The sequence below is a fragment of the Pygoscelis adeliae genome, unplaced genomic scaffold, assembly GCF_000699105.1.
Source record: "Pygoscelis adeliae isolate BGI_AS28 unplaced genomic scaffold, ASM69910v1 Scaffold38, whole genome shotgun sequence".
NCBI lineage: Eukaryota > Metazoa > Chordata > Aves > Sphenisciformes > Spheniscidae > Pygoscelis > Pygoscelis adeliae.
Window position 1 is genome coordinate 10,307,665 of NW_008825614.1, and position 16,030 is coordinate 10,323,694.

At 40.8% G+C, this 16,030-nt stretch overlaps 1 protein-coding gene across 1 annotated transcript in view; it reads right to left on the bottom strand.

Moving 5' to 3' along the window:
- The window catches only part of WNK1 (WNK lysine deficient protein kinase 1), a 107,691-nt gene that overhangs the window by 5,953 nt on the left and 85,708 nt on the right, over nt 1-16,030 (bottom strand). Inside the window, 9 exon segments of the mRNA XM_009332893.1 lie at nt 585-626; nt 3,012-3,083; nt 4,339-4,533; nt 5,579-5,781; nt 6,739-7,394; nt 7,940-8,019; nt 9,532-9,601; nt 10,298-10,384; nt 14,874-14,957. Coding sequence (XP_009331168.1) covers nt 585-626; nt 3,012-3,083; nt 4,339-4,533; nt 5,579-5,781; nt 6,739-7,394; nt 7,940-8,019; nt 9,532-9,601; nt 10,298-10,384; nt 14,874-14,957 — 1,489 coding nt within the window.

Consider the following 16,030-nt stretch of genomic DNA (forward strand, 5'->3'; position numbering starts at 1 on the left):
TGAAGTGAAACAGGCTTCTCTCTCTCCAGCCTGCTACCTAGAATGCCTTCATTCTGCCCTTTTATTTTTTCCCCCCATAAACCAGCAGTCAAAAGACACCTTTAAAACAGTATTAAGTGACATGAGCACACACGGGCTTTTCTAAACATCTCTTGCTTTGGGAGACACGCTGGAGATCTCTGATGGCTTACTCTTACTCTTCTAAAATGTTGAAGGAGTGTCTGCAATTGCATCCATCACCGAGGTGGCAAGCCCCATCAGATCTGTAAACAAACCAGCTGCTCAAAGGTACAACTCCAGCACGTTACAGCGAGCAACTGACCCTGGTGCTCAACTCGCTCTCGTCAGCAACGAGCAAAGAGTTCCACAGTGAAGGTGAGGTTCTGCCTGCCTCCACTTGTCTGCAAGAGTAATAGCCAGACTATCCAATGTACTAACGACAGAGTACACGTTAGAGGGCATAACATAGACAGACAGATGCTGTGCTGGAGACAGAGTCAGGGAGGTAAGGCTTCAGTGACCAGAAAAAGCTGATGAATAGCTTTACAGTCAGGAATCGGAGATAACAGAAATAAGATAATTACTACAGAGCTGGTTGCAAGGACAGACTTTTTTCACCATCTTCCCTGAAGCACAAAGAGAGAGTAATTTGTTAAAGATAAGAGAAACAGTGAGAAATGTTTAGTATCAGCAAACAGTACACAAAAAGCTTGGTGAGAAACAGAGGACACAGCACAGCAGGGCTCTTGCAGTCACTACTGGGACATTCGAGGAAAAACCCAAAGACTGGTCTGACAGTTTAATCAGCTGTACTTTCAGAAAGAGAAGAGGCCCAGCCTCCTACATTTATTCTTCAGAATTGCCAAACCGTAGTGAAGAATGTCAGGAGACATTACTGTCACAACAGGCTGTTATCACAAAAGGAAAAGCAAGCACACCTTCCATTTTTGTCAGGAGGTAGGAAGCATTTTACAACTACCAAAGTTGGACCGCTTTACAGCATGAGAAAGATTTGACAGGTCAAGTGCTTTTAGCTTGTCACCCTGTTTTCTCAGGTCTGTGGAATAGTCCAGACATTCCCTGCCAAGCTGTACCACTCTGTTTCTCCAGCTGCACAGTTAAAAGCATCAATCACTGCACTGTTTCCTCAACACCGCTGATTCTAACCCAGCATCTTCTCCAGCTGTCACTCTCCACAACAGTCTGCAATAGCATCTCAAGGACAAGACTCCAGGAAGCAAGCAACCTGCAATAAGCCAAGTGCCAGGCCAAGCTGCGCCATGCCAAGTATTACCCGCTTTTACAGGACAGCTACAACACGCTTTTCCAGAGGAACCCATTTCCCTTAGCACCAGTCCCATAATCAAGAGATATACATGCCAGAGTACTCTTATAGCCAGATGATGGTCAATTTGCAGCAAGCCAAGGCCTTATAAGTGAATGATACTCTCATACGTTCAGTTCATCGTCAATTCTAGAAACAGAATGGCTGTTCTTTATATTCCCTACCCCAAAAGAGGACAGGCCAGACTAAAGATAATTTTAAAGAGTTAGCTTTGGCAAGAATTTAACTTCTTCCAAGAAAGAAGCCGTAAAGCTTGAGATTGCAGATGTCAGTCCACATCTGCACATTAAAATACCTAGGAAAAACATTTAAAGCTGCTCAATTTGAAAAATTAAATACCATTAGTACTTATATCCCCAAATCCAATGAAGTGGGATAGAGGTATCATCGCAAAACTGAACGGCCAGGAAAAAACTTCCCCTCCCTCTGACTCACTCGCTTTCTCAGAGGATGGGGCTGGTTGCATTGCAGCTGTCTCTGCAGAAGGCCGGGCCTAGTTTCCTGCACACAGCTCTCCGGCTCAGCTGTGCTACTGCCAACTGTAGCGAGACATGCTACAGATGCGTGGTACTGTCATGCAGTGCAGCGACTGAAGGTCTCTTTACAGCACTTAAAGCTTTCTCACATCAAGTCATTCCAGAGGGTGGGAAACAAATGTCGGACATTTAAAGGGTCCAGCCTGCAGAAGCAGCGTGGGAGATGTTGCAGCACTCCCAGTAAAAAGCATCACATCAGCAGCCTCAGCTCAAGCGTATCATTACTTCAATCACATCAGAAGTTTGAGGGTCTCTTGTAAGCCTGGCCTAATGTAAGTACAAACGAAAGGATTTTGAAAAGAGCTGCAAGGTAACTCGTGAGGGTTGACGGGATGTCTGAAGACGTCTATTTACCCACCTTTACTGCTATTTGTTGCACATTTAGTGTATCTCCAATTCACAGTAAAAACTTCTAAACCTGGGGCCATTAATAGGTAAGGATCTTCTGAGTTTGCCTGAAAATATTCTCTAAGTATTTTTAAAACCCTCAACACTTCAATCTGGCTATCCATCTGCTAATGAACATAAGAAGTCGATATTAACAGCCTACAGGTGGCATCAATGCTCTGCACTGTAATCAGTACTAGTGCTGAGAACATGCAAAAACACATCCAACTTACACGGTAAGCATACTGCTGGAGGAAGTCAACACATTCCCCCCAGTTACAGTAGTGTCCAAGAAAGGAATAGTTTGGAAAACAAATCTTTCTCACTGTTCCACTAGAAAGACTACCTCCCGCCCAAGTCTCACATCAGCTAACGTATGCTGAAGTGTAATTACTAAGGCAGGCCAAAAGAAAATGCCCATGTACCCACAACGTGCTAACTCTCCCCAGTTTCTGTCATTTCACTGAACTGTCCTGAAAAAGTTTCCACCAAAAGCTCAGGGAAAATGAGTGCTTGTTATTATGAGTTTAACACCAGAGAATACCTAACACGAGAACCCAAACTTCTAAAGCTGGGCTAAGAGCAGCTCAGCTGAGCCATGGGATGGGAGGGAATACAAGGTGCCAGATGAGAATGGGCTGCATGAAACAGATCCAAGCAGCAGAAAAAACCAAAAAGACAAAACAAAAAACAGACAAGGAAGGAGTAAAGGTGTTACACACAAAGAGCCAAGCAGGGCGTACTCAGAAATCGGGTCCTCCTGCCACCAGGCTTGAACGTCACTCTCTCAGATGCACAGTTAAACTTCGCACAGCCTGTGAGAAAACAAAAACGGGAAGAACAGAGAAAGGAGAGGAGAAGAGACAGAACACCACTACAAGATGTTAGCAACTTGAGGTTGGAAGGGTGAAATGCATTAACGTGACACACAAGAATAAGCCTCAAAGTGTGGACCAAAGAGTATGCAGACAACATACGGAGTGAAGAGACTCCCTCCAATACCTCCAGACATTAGGCCAACTTTGCAGTGTTACTCTCCAGTACATAACCCAACAAAAAGGTTGCAATCTATAGGAAAGCCAAATCCTGGCAGAAGTATCCAATTATAAAACAGTACTACACAACTCTAGATACAGGGGGATGATTCAAGTAGCTCCAAAATACTTGAAACAGTTCATTAAAAAAACCTCTATAGAAAATTCTTCCAAAAAGGCTGTTTCCCTTTTCTGTCTGTACTTCTCCAATTTCAGCAAAAACACTCATTAGAATTGATGTATTCAATCAGTCTACGGCAAAGCTTTTCAAAGAGATGTTCAAGGGGGGAAAAAACCGGAACAGCTAAGCTCAGAGAAGTAAAGGAATGAAGCTATCATCCCCTTAATGACTGGCATGCAAAAAAGCCCTCCCTACCAAATAAGTGAGCACTGTGTCTGAGAAGTTATTTGATAACATACTAACTAATAACAAGCAATCCACAACTTGAGTAAGTGAACAATTTATTATTCCTACCATTCCATCCTCCTACACTAACTCTTCCTTCCAGGATAATCCTTTAACTCATAATTGCAGAACATGAGTTATTGTTAAAAATTCCATTGACAGAAACAGCCAAAGCAGTTTGGAAGTCTAAAAAGACTCTGAGTCTTCAGAAATTTCCTACCATTTCAGTTATCTGTTAACACCAAAGCTGCTCTGCCCCTTCCTTAGTCTCACTTCACACTCCCGACCCCCCAATTCCCATCTGTCCCCTCATCCTTTCAGCCCATACCTTCCCCCCAGAACATTGCTTGCCACCACCATGCTGCACTCTTTTGTATTCTCCTTGGTGCTTTCAGTACAGCAGACAGGGCCATGCGCTATATATCCGTTACTTCAACAACCTCACACTTCACCTATGTGAGAAGGTAGAAATCTAGTCGCAAAAAACACCCTTACCAGCCTCCACGCATAGGCTGGAGACTACCAAGCTACTTTACGCTGTGTGTTAAAAATCAAGTGTCATCAAGTCGATCGTTTGTTCACCAGTAACAAAGGTGCAAGACTCGACACTAATTCCCTTTGAAGTCTTACCTTGGCCTGGTGCCGAAAGGCTTGGTACCGAAAGGGCACCATCACTGGTAAAGGCAGAGTAGAGATTTTCACTAGAAGGTGAAGGTTTGAGGGGCTGTAACAAATGGTTCTGCCCAGTCTCTGGCACACTACCAGGAGGATGAAGAGTCTGCTGCGGGGGCAAGACTGATGGTGCACTTTGAGTTGACAGATTGCCTAGAGGAAGAAGGAAGGAAAAAAGTCGTTCAACGTTTCAGTTTCCCCACATCATTTTTGAAGCTTCTGTCATTGTTCCCAAGGGACAGGAGAAAAAACAGAGGGAAGTTTGACTGGCAGGTTTACTAGGGAGTGAAGTCACTACCAAGTAACTCAAATGATCAGTTGAGCCATTACACTAGTGATACAGGAAAGAATGCTGTGGTGGGGGGGAAAAAGGGATAGCATCCTCTGGTCAAGCATGACAATCCAGGCAAGAGAGGGGGAAGGAACTACTCCAGTTTCTGAGAAAGCAGTAAGACTAGAAAAATTCTTCTGCCCCTCCAATATTGTTTACTCAGTGCTACAGGATTTGAGACATCTACAATTACCCAGCAAGCGTCTGACATCCATGTCATTCAAACAGTAAACAGAACTATTTTCCTGAGTTCTGTTTATTATAAAAATGGTTTTAGTAAGAAAGGAAGCCTTGACAATTGAAACTGTTTCTCAATTTGTAAGTAAAAAAAAAATTGCAACTCCATTAAAAAAAAAATCCCTACTTTAACATCCATCAGTTGTGACTCAGTTTCTGAAGTGTAAGGACACTAGTAATACCATGCTTAAGTGCTACTAAAGTATCTCTGAAAATGACTGAAAAGACCAGCCCCATTCTGCAACATCAGTTTCAGGAGGCACCAAGAGTAGTTTATCTTAAAAAAAAAAAGATTAAAAAAATAAATCAACGTTTTCCCCCATACTGTAAATTTACACTTTTCTTCCTAGTCAGAGCCCTATGACTAATCTCTAGAAAAACAAATCACAACTTCAAAACTGCTCTTACAGAACAATGTAACAGTATCTTCCAGTAGATTGCAAAAGTCACAAGCAAGACTACCAAATAGCAAAAGCAATTTCAAAAATGATCTAGTAATCCAGGCAGTGGAGGAACTAGGACACACACACCTCCCTCCAAAAGAGGAGACAGAGAGACGGACAGAGATCTAAGAATGAGAGATGGTACCTTGTCTGTTTTATCTACTCAAAAAATTGAAGAGAGGCTTACCTGATAGCTGAGGGCTCTTATTTCCCTGGGAGCTGCTACGACTGGACTTGCTGCTTTTTCCTTTGGTAGGTCGTCTCCTCCTTCCTGAAAGGGGTGCAGCTGGGGGAATAATTACTGCAGGTGGGGCCTTTCCCAATTTCATGTACAGTGACTCAATCTCCTGCTTCTGGCGGCTCTGCAGCTCCTGGATCTCTTTAAGGTGCCTAACAAGTTACAAAAGGGTATGACTTACGAAAATTATATGTACACACATGCACGCATACAATCCCCCCCCTCCAGTCAAGCTTGACCAGCTCCTTTGGTCAAACTCCCATTAACATTTATGAAAGGAGGAAATAAATCTTTTCCACAAATAACCACTGAACACGCATGACAGAACGCTTGCCATTTTCCATTGTGCCCTAACCCTGGCTAGAATTCCAACACAAAGTTCCCAACATTGTAATCATAAAACCAGGATAAATGAAAGTACAAGCAAGAACATACACCTACTGTAGAAGATCAAATCATTCAGCATTAAAATGCTACAGGAATAGCTAGATTACTCATTTTCTGAGACATACGGCCTTGGAGACTTCTACATTTGCATTTCCTGTTTTTTTTCTAGAGCAGTTGCATACACGAGATTTAAAATTGCTAGCTGCCCTAAAAAATGTTCAACTTACAGTATAAATAAATTAGTAGGTCACATTGCTTGACTTTAAATTTTTTTCTAAGCCAACAAGGATTCTTCAGGAAAAGGAGAGCCATTAGAAATGCAAGAAATGCACATTAGGAATGCAGTGTTGTGTGTCATTTTCAAATGAAACACCACTATTCCCCCTAACTACCAAACTGCAGTGATACGCAAAAGCTTCTATACATCTGCAGTCTTATCCACAGTGCAGCAATCTGTCTACATATAAACACATACAACAAGGTTACAGGTTAGAAAATTAAGCACAGCAAACGTATATACCTTTGTTGTAATTACGTACTACTTTCCCACTAAAGAATCTTACTTCCCACATAAACACTGAGAATGGGTCCTGACACTTAGCAAAGGTCGAGTCTTTCAAAAAGTTTACTTTTGTTCTTTGTGAAAGTAAAGTACAGATGAAATTCATATTAATCCTGTTACATACATTTCATACACGATCACAGAAGGAAAAAATCCTTACTTCTCCCGTAACCGACGGAGTTCCAATTTCAAGTCTTCGTCTTCAATATCCGACTCGTTGTCGCTGCTCATGTAGGAAGAGTTGAATGAGTTGCTAAGGCTCTGAACGGGGAGGCTGATCTTTGACCCCAGGGGCTGGGAGTCTGGGCTCCCTGAGCCATCATCCAAATCCTTAGCCATCCCACTTAAGAAGGCGGCCTCTGGTTCAGAGGATGGACCGTTCATGTGTGGGGACTGCCTTGACTCCAACTCTTTCTTCGGAGCTGCAGCTGAAGCAGCAACTTGTTCCAAGTCCACAGAGAGAGGAAGACTCATTGGCTCCTTCTCTGCACAGCTGACCTCATCCTGAGTCTTTGACACTGAAAAGCGCCCCACTTGATCCGTTGTTGTCGTTACCTGAAAGCGCCCAACCTTCGTAGGCTGACCAACATCTACCGGTAATTGCAGCACAGGAACTGTCTGAGGAATGCCATCTACCACATCCAAGGAAGAGTCAGCGACAGCCTCACTTTTCCGACTGCCAGCCTGCTTTACCAGTGTACTCTCTGGGCTACTGCCAGAAAGAGATGAAGAATCAGTGGAGGTGGTTTCAAACTGCACCGGCTTAGCTTCAGGTTTGTCACCCTCTTTTAGCACATCGTCCACTGCCACGGATACCTAGAATAGAAATGCAATCGTGCAGCCTTTCTTAGTTCTTCCTTAACGTGATGCTTTTATTTACCTTAATAGCAAGATGCATCCGAGAGGGGAAAATAACCCATTTCCTTGGTATGCCACAAAGCAAGCTACTGCTTCCCTCCAAGTAACGCACTGCCACACAAAATAGTACTTCTAGGCAACCTGAAGGATTAACTCCAAGAAACACAGCAGATGCGGAGGGGACTTTCTTCACAGTGAACATCTGAGCATTGTTAGCCAAAAAGCAGGTAACGTTAAAGACCAAGGCCAACAGTTACACAGCTAAGGCCCGACATGATGAAATGCTGTATTCACAATTCTAGACCTGCATAATCTAGTGTGATCTACCCTGAAGGAAAACAGCATCGGCACAAAGCCCTGCACAAGCACTGCATTCACAAGTTCAACATGGACATTTTCTCCCAACAGAAAAGCCCACCACGAGGCACACTGAGCTGGCACTAGGCAGGAACTGCTCAGCGAAGGTCCCGTATCGACAACCAAATCAGTTTAACATCTCCTACCTGAAACCGTCCCATCTTAAGAACCCCGGCTCCTGCTGTGGTAGCCATAGCACTGCTCTCTCCACCACACGATGCTGAAGCTAAGGAAAAGGAGAATGGGATTAAGAAGAAAATGAGCTACAAATTACTTGAACTCCAACCATATCTTTTTATCTACTTCAGACTCAACTATCAGTTAACTCCTAACAGGCCGTTGGATTCATGGCACCTGATCTCTTTTCAACTTTACCAGCTAGAATAGCAAACTGCAACATTAAAGTGAACTATTTTTCTATAAAGTTTCCCTGCACGGTATACATGCTAAAAGTGCACTTTTAGATAGCAGTAAAAAAAGCACACTGATTTCAAACAGGGATGTGAAATAGCCCAAGAATAAAAAAACAGAACTGAAATTTATGTAAGAAAAAGCTTATTTTAATTCAATACCCACACTGACTACCTAAATTTCACTAACGCTGGGGACAACTTATTAATAGAAAAGTGACAAGTTGAAGAAATGGTGTAAACCACATTTACTCAAAGCAGTCTATCTGAAGCTTTCAGAGATGGATTCTTAGGTGTCAACTCCTAATTTTCTTGCTGTATGCACTGGCAGTATAAGGTTACAGACCTGAGAAATAACATTCTGTTTTTAAATCAGTTCTATTGGACAGCTTGCTGTGTTTATTAAGCAACTTCCCAGTTTTACTTTTACCTTCTGAACGTTAGCAGGCAAAACCCAACTCATTTTCTAGCAGATAAATGAGTTCTACGGTATAGTTCACTAGCGACATACCAAAATGGGGATATTTTATTTTCCTATTGGTTTTATTAGCTTCTGAAGGTTTGTCATTGAACTTCAGAGGCACATGCAAGTTAAATAATGCTTACTAGATAGTTCAGAAATAACCTTAGTACCGCATTAACAGTTTCTTCTAAAAAAAAGTAAGATTTTTAAAATTAAAACAATTAGGGGAATACTGACAGGAAATTCTCAGACTATTTTGCAAGTCATCCCCCCCACTCCCCCCCAACAGTTGAGCTCATTTAGATTTGAAAGTCATTGATCATTCAGACTTCAACTGTTGATCATCCAGTCAACCTTCAGTTGTTCTAAAGCAGCCAGAAGGGAGTCTGGTTTTCCTACTACCTTTCTTAAATTGTTAGTAGTTTAACCTTCATTTCTCTATTTAAATAGAAAGGAAACACTCTTAGGTGAGGAAGAGGTATCCTACGTATAGAACACAGCACGACGATGCAAAATGAGAAGTCTTACTGTTGCTGCCAAGAACATAACGCAAGACAGAAAACAGTTCTTTCAAATCCTGAAGCTGTACCTTAGCAGCATACTGGAGATTCTTTGCAAGTCTTCATTTAGCATTTTGGACAGCTTTAAATCCTAAATGAGTTACTATAATATGCATATATCATTCCCCTCTCCTGGCCCAGAGTGGAAAATTTCAGTCCAGTTACTAAAAACTAATACGATCCTTAAGGAATTGCCATTGTATGACTTACTAAAAAGGCTATATCCTTCCAAGTTGCTAGTCTGTTCAATTTTGGATTGTATCTCCATGCTGAGAAACCATCTAAAATAATCAAGGCTGTCTTACCATCCTTCAGAGACTGTGTTGCTGTGGACACCAGCCCAGTAACCGTTGTAGATGCTACTGAGGGCACAGACTACAGGTTCAAGGGGGAAAACGAAAGAAAATAAAAAAGAATCAGCACTTTGATTAAATGCCAACAAATCCACCGTACTACATATTACATAATCTTTTATTTTCACCAGGGTCAAAGTATGACCCACAACAAGACGAATGCAAGAGTTTAGCCTCCAAAGCAAGCAACATCAGCAAGAGATTTTGCACGCCTTACAACCCCGAGGCTGTCAGCAGAACATCCCCTTTTGCTTTGCAGAAGTAATGCATAAGTAGCCACTTGGAGATCACAATGTCAATCATTATCTTCAATTTTGTATCGAAGTTATTATTACAGCCTTTTAAAATTTCAGATTCACACTTTAAACATCCCTCCCACATTAAGACTGACATATCACATAATGCTTGTTTAGTGCTCTTTCCCCTTATTCCACAGTCACTTCAGCTTCTAGTTTGGTGACATTAATGATATCACCAGAAAAGCTGGATTAAGAACTAACACCAAAACCAGCCTCGGGAAATACGTAATCTATTGCAACATAGAGATCTGTCCTATTTTGGTTGACTTAGTCCCACAAACTGGAAGATGACTCTTCATTTTTATTTTTAAAAGTCTAAAGACTGGTGTAGTGATATCAAAGGCAGTGACCTAAGAGCACAACCTTGAGAAAACAATGAAGTTTTTCAAGACTACTAACTGCCAATATTGCAAACGTACACAGGCAGGAGCAGATGTCACCGGAACAGTCTCTGGACTAAGGGTTCTTCTCAGCTTCGCATCCAGATCTTCCAATGGCTGCTGGGACTGATGAGAAAGGAAAGAGTAAACAGCTGTCCCAGCTCAGAAGAAATACATCACATTTGAGAAAAACCAGCCATATTTAATACTAAAATTTAAAGCAGTCAGTACAGCTTACATATTTCTATCATGTTCCCTTCCTACATGTTTACATTTAACATGTGTAGCACAGTAAGACTGAAAGCAATTTAAGCAACATGTTTGGTAAAAAATAGAAAAAGAAGTATTAACTGGAACTTCTGTTTTTCCTGAAGTTAGCATGAAGTTTGCATTCCCGCTCTTAAGAACCGACCAAAGATGCTGCAAGCCTCCAAGTTCTACATTTTTTGGTTGAAAGATAACGGAGGTAATTTGTATTATGGATTATCTAAAATACTGAAGAAAGTCAATTAAAAAAAAAATCATGGAAAAATTCAAAAAGATGCCCATAGTTTCAAAAGCAAGCATGGATAAAGCAAGATTGAGGATAACAAATTAAAAAAAAAAAAACCCACACACTTACAGGTTCCCTCAAAGAAGCTATCTGGATGGACTGACTTGAAGAGGAAGAAGGGAGAGGGGCAGAGTCTCTCTCAAGTAGACTTACTACTTAGATTTCAGCTGTTTGAGTTGGCATCCAAGATGATTCTCAAACTTGGTCAATTGACTTAGGGAGGGGAAGAGAAGAAGAATTACCTAAAAATATCTTAAAGATAAGAAAAGTTCGGATTCACTCAAAATTAATTAGGCCATATCCCTAAGATACATATGGAAGAAGAAAGTGGTGGCAGATGTCACTAAGTTGCAATTCTGACCCTATGGAGTAGAAATTTCCATCCAAATTTTAGCATCATTAATCTTTCCAAGTCTTCTATATTAAAAAGCTAGATCTATTTTCAGAACTGAAGCTGAGGTCATGGCAACATAAAAACCTTACCTTCCACTTTCAAGAAACTGAAAGTTAGAGATCCACAATAGCATAAAGATGCTTTCAACAGGTTGCCAAGATCACATTCTTCCTGAACTGTGGATTTCAAAGCAGAACCAAAAAACCTAAGAACAATAAGCCCCATATCAATTCCATCCGAATAAAAAAGAGCACAAGAAGATGCAGACTTCTATGACTCCATTCAGAAATCCAAATGCTTAAGCAGACAAGTGAGCTAATTTAATTCAATAATACTGTAAAATAAAGAGGACATTTCACCTGAAATACTGTATAATTCTCACCACTTATGCTCACAAGATGGTATTTGCTTCAAGTAAACAAAGAGTTGAGATATCAGAATGACAGGAAATAAAGATTTCCTTATGGAACAAGGGTACCAAAATGAAGCTTGAAAAATTAATCTAAATACACTTCAAAGAGCAATTAAGGAATAAACAGAACAGGTATTTAAGACTAAGGAACAAACTGTCCAAAACTGGTCTTGAGGCGACACGTACTTTGTCTGCAAATTAGGAGTCTGGTACTAAGGAAAGAAAAAAAAGTTGTGTAATGAGCTACTGACAGAAGCAGTAAGGAAGGCAAGCCTATCTGCTTTAAGACAAGCCAGTAATTTTCCAGATAGCAGCAAATGCGCTTAACAGTCAATTAGATTTGATCCAGTTGGTCTCCTCCAATTTCATCTCACTCCTAGACAGGCTTTAGAGTTCAAATGAGAAGTGAAATTAGGTAAGTTGTTTGCAAAGGACAAGAAGCAAGGGATCTATATTTGCGCCTTTTCCATACCGCAAATCCTGCCAGAAATACCTATGACAAACAGGAAGAAGCCTTTTGCAGTGGTACTGTGGCTTGAGTCATATAAGTGACTGCAAGTGCTTTGAGTCTGGGGGAAAAATATTACCAATATACCCAGTTCCAAGCAATGACAACAAAAAGGACTATGAACTTAGTGTGACTGATTTTAGCCAGCTGCCTCCAGATCCATTTGCTGCCCTTGCTCATGGTAAGAACGCAGATAAGAATTATCACCAAATTGTTATTGTCTCCTCTTCAGCAAAACCATGCTTCAAAAAGAACTGGCTGAAAGGCATAAACCAGCTTCTGCCTCCAGAAGCCACGAGGCAAAAAAAGTGTTGCCTGCTAACATCACCATCTTATAGCTCTACAGAAGTCAATTAGCTTCTTGCTCAGTTTGGAGGCAGAAGATACCCATTTCCTGATTACTCACAGGGCAGGAATATGGCCCCCATTCAGCCTGCTAGAAAGAAGCTGCATAAAACCAAATACCGCAGCACTCCTTTCCATGGCAGGTTTCAAGAGCAATACATTCACTTCCATAGTTTTCTTACATAAAGAGCACAAATTTCTGCCTTTTCACACCGAATAATACTTTCCAAGTAGCAGACTGATTCTCATTGCTTACAAGAGATTTAAACATGCTTTAATTAAAAAGAAGAGACAACCAAGTAGTAGTTCTGGACACAGAGGCCATCTGCGAGGACTTCTGATTAAGGTCACTGATTTGCATTTGCTCCATCAGATGAAGACCAAGAAGGTGGTAAAGAAGGAACAAAGAGGATGAGATGTCAACTTTCAGCACATTGTAACTTTGGTCCACTAGACTTTCCATTCTAACCTCCAGGACACACTCCATGCAAACTTAGTCTAAGAGAGATTCTTAAGAGATCACAAAATACTGACATTTACTGAGAGAGATTGAGAAACTGCTGAATGGAAGACAGAGCTTCTGCATAGAGAGCACTGGAGGAAAAAAGCTGGAAAACTTAAAAAGGAACTATTAATGTCATAACCAACATAAAACTACACGAAAGCAGCGAACATACCCTGCTGCTCAACTCTACTCATGTCTTTAGAACCAGGTAATACCACGGTTCTCACATTTCAAAGACAGAAATGGAAACACTCTTCCAATGGTATCTTTGAAGATTAGTACCCTAATACATGTAATTCAGTTTTTAGGTTTGGCCGTAGAATATGAGCCATGACAGCTCATTAACCAAAGTTCCTTAGCACAGTTTAAAGTTGCAATTTTCTAACACTATTCCTTTGTATGACAGTCAGCTTAAGTCCTTTCATATAGGTTTTCTCATCAGGCTATTGTAAATCCCAAAAAAGGAACAGCTTGCAAAGAACTAAAGTGACCTTTGAAGTGTATTTTACATTCCCTTCCACAGGTGAAACTTGAATTCAAGAGCTCCATTGCAAGAGATGAGAGGGAGAATGTTAGAGTGTTATGGAGAGAATTTTAACACAGAATGAGCTAACGTTGATAAAATTCTCAGTGGTCAAGAAAATGAAAAAGAAATCAGGCCATAATGCTAATAAGTATTGTACAAATTTTCATACTGTAGCTATTTTATTGGAATCACTTTAAATCATGGTGAAGACGTACGTGAATAATTCCTTTCTATAAAAGGACAGTCTCCAAGTATAGCTTTTGGACATGTATTCTAAGACTATTCACTGTGGACTTGAACCACAGGTGGAAGAGGTTAATACTGTAAGAAGCACACGTACACAGGAAACAGTAGATTTAAGACAAAATTACTCTGAGCCTTAAGCAGGCACCACTAAGTACCCACTTGAATCACATCTTTACAGGTTTGAATATAAAACTGGGATGATAATTCTGTGCCAAGTGTACTTTAATATAATTCTATAGAAAGCCAACTTTGTGTTTTTCCACAAAATTCTTTCAGAAGTAGCACAACTCGATCTCATGATCTCATGGGTTTTGTTCGGTTATTTTTTCAGCTTTTCTTTGCATATTGAAGTGTAGTGCTCCCATGTTACATCTCATTACACAGCACTTAGAAGATCCATGAAACAGTTTTGTCTTAATACAGTTCTTTCAATTACAGGGTGGGTGTTCTATTTTTTAAAAAACAGTGAAGACAGATTTAATCTTTGTGGTCTTGAGCTGAACACCTGTCCAATTCACATACAAAATATCCAAGCTAACTATTGCATACAAGGACAGAATCTGAGCAAGGGAAGCCACTGTTACAGTTCCACTCATGTTTAGAATCAGAAGCTTCAAAGACCTTTTGCAAATCTGAAAGCCTAGTGAAGTCAGTGTAGTAATAACTAGGAAAAAAAACCCAACAAAAAACAGGAATTCACAAAGCCAGCGATTTTGCATTTTCATTAATGTTTAACTGCAGTATATACTTCTTCCCTAAAGAGCTATTATTTTGCTATTATACCCTTTTCAAGAAGAAAACAGGTTCAAGTTTTATGCACACACTCACCTGTGTTACTTTTTTTTTTAAAAAAAAAAAACCCTCTAAAGTTCAGGTTAACACACTAAAAGACCCCAAGCCTGATTAATTGTTCCTGTGCTTCACACACTGGGTACAGCATTCCAGAGGGCAAGCTACATATCCAGTGCTGAAGTGACTCTGGGCACCGCTACAGTTACACAAAAGAGGTTACTCGGTCAAAAGAAAAGAAAAACAAAGACATTAATAACATGCAATGGAGAGTTTAATCGAAACATGCTCTTTGAAAGGAAAAGAAGCAGATAAAATCTGCCAAGTCATGTAGCACCTGAGTTAGTGAAGGTCCTGGAAAAGGTGGCAGCGGCTCACTGGATGGAGTGCCAGCTGGAAGTTCAGAACCTACTGGTAGCACCTATGGATAACGAAGAGGAAACGCGAGTCCATCAGACACAGAACAACAGAAGGACCAGATACCAAGCTACAGTCAGTCATGTCATACAACAGAAGCCTCAACATTTTTTTCTGTAGAGACTTCCTTCCTGGAGAGTTAGCATAGAGTCTTTAAGGATTTTTGCAACAAAGTTGGGGGAAGTTGGTTGTTTGCTTTTGTTTTACTTTTTAATCCAGATTATCTTTGAGTGGCCACAATTTCCAGTTTAAACAAGCCACTGCGTCCAGGAGCAAAGTATCTTGGGGATATTATTTTCAAGTCTGCAAGAAATGATACAACAATTCTTCCAAAAAGCAATTAAGTTTCCAAGAAGCTTAATTTATAAAAGGGTGCAAGAATGCACTCAATCTCCTTACAACAGATCTATGTTAACTGCCCATCAGCAAGAGCAAGCTACATGCTTCTGGCAAATTGTTCCAAGGAACTTGAGAAGAGGAACTGTTATGCCTGAGGATGTCTCCACTTGTTGAGAAGCAGATTTATAGACCTCTCGCACCAATCTCTTGATCCATCACTTTTTTTTTGAACCTGAAGGGCGTTGATGACCCACGGAAGATGACTAGGCCATGCAACTGGGTAGGGGGAAGTCATCCAGGTTATGTAGAAGAGGTTAGAGAGACTGGAAAGGTTAGAAGGAGGCATCAAAGCCTTCCCGCCAGGTCAGATAGCACATTCCAGTTAGTTATTTCCATTGTTAGGGAAGTGGGAAGTTCTAGGAATGAAGTGATCCATTACACAATTTGCAATTCTTCTTCTCAGCTGTAATCTTGAGGCTTGACCGTGACTTTGAAGTTTGAGAAATACATGATAGCCCTATGAGTTATAGCGTTGGTCAGCTGGCTTCCCTTGCACGACAACGAGCACTGCTGAGTATGTGTAATTGGCCCAAAGTCTACTCTGGTCCTCAACAAGCAGAACCAGTTCTAGCTTGCAGTCATGTTACCACAGCTTAACTAATGGTTCAAACTGCAGTAATAACTGCCCAGTGGAGATACACTGCATAATTATCTATCCTCCCAAGAATGTTTCAGCAG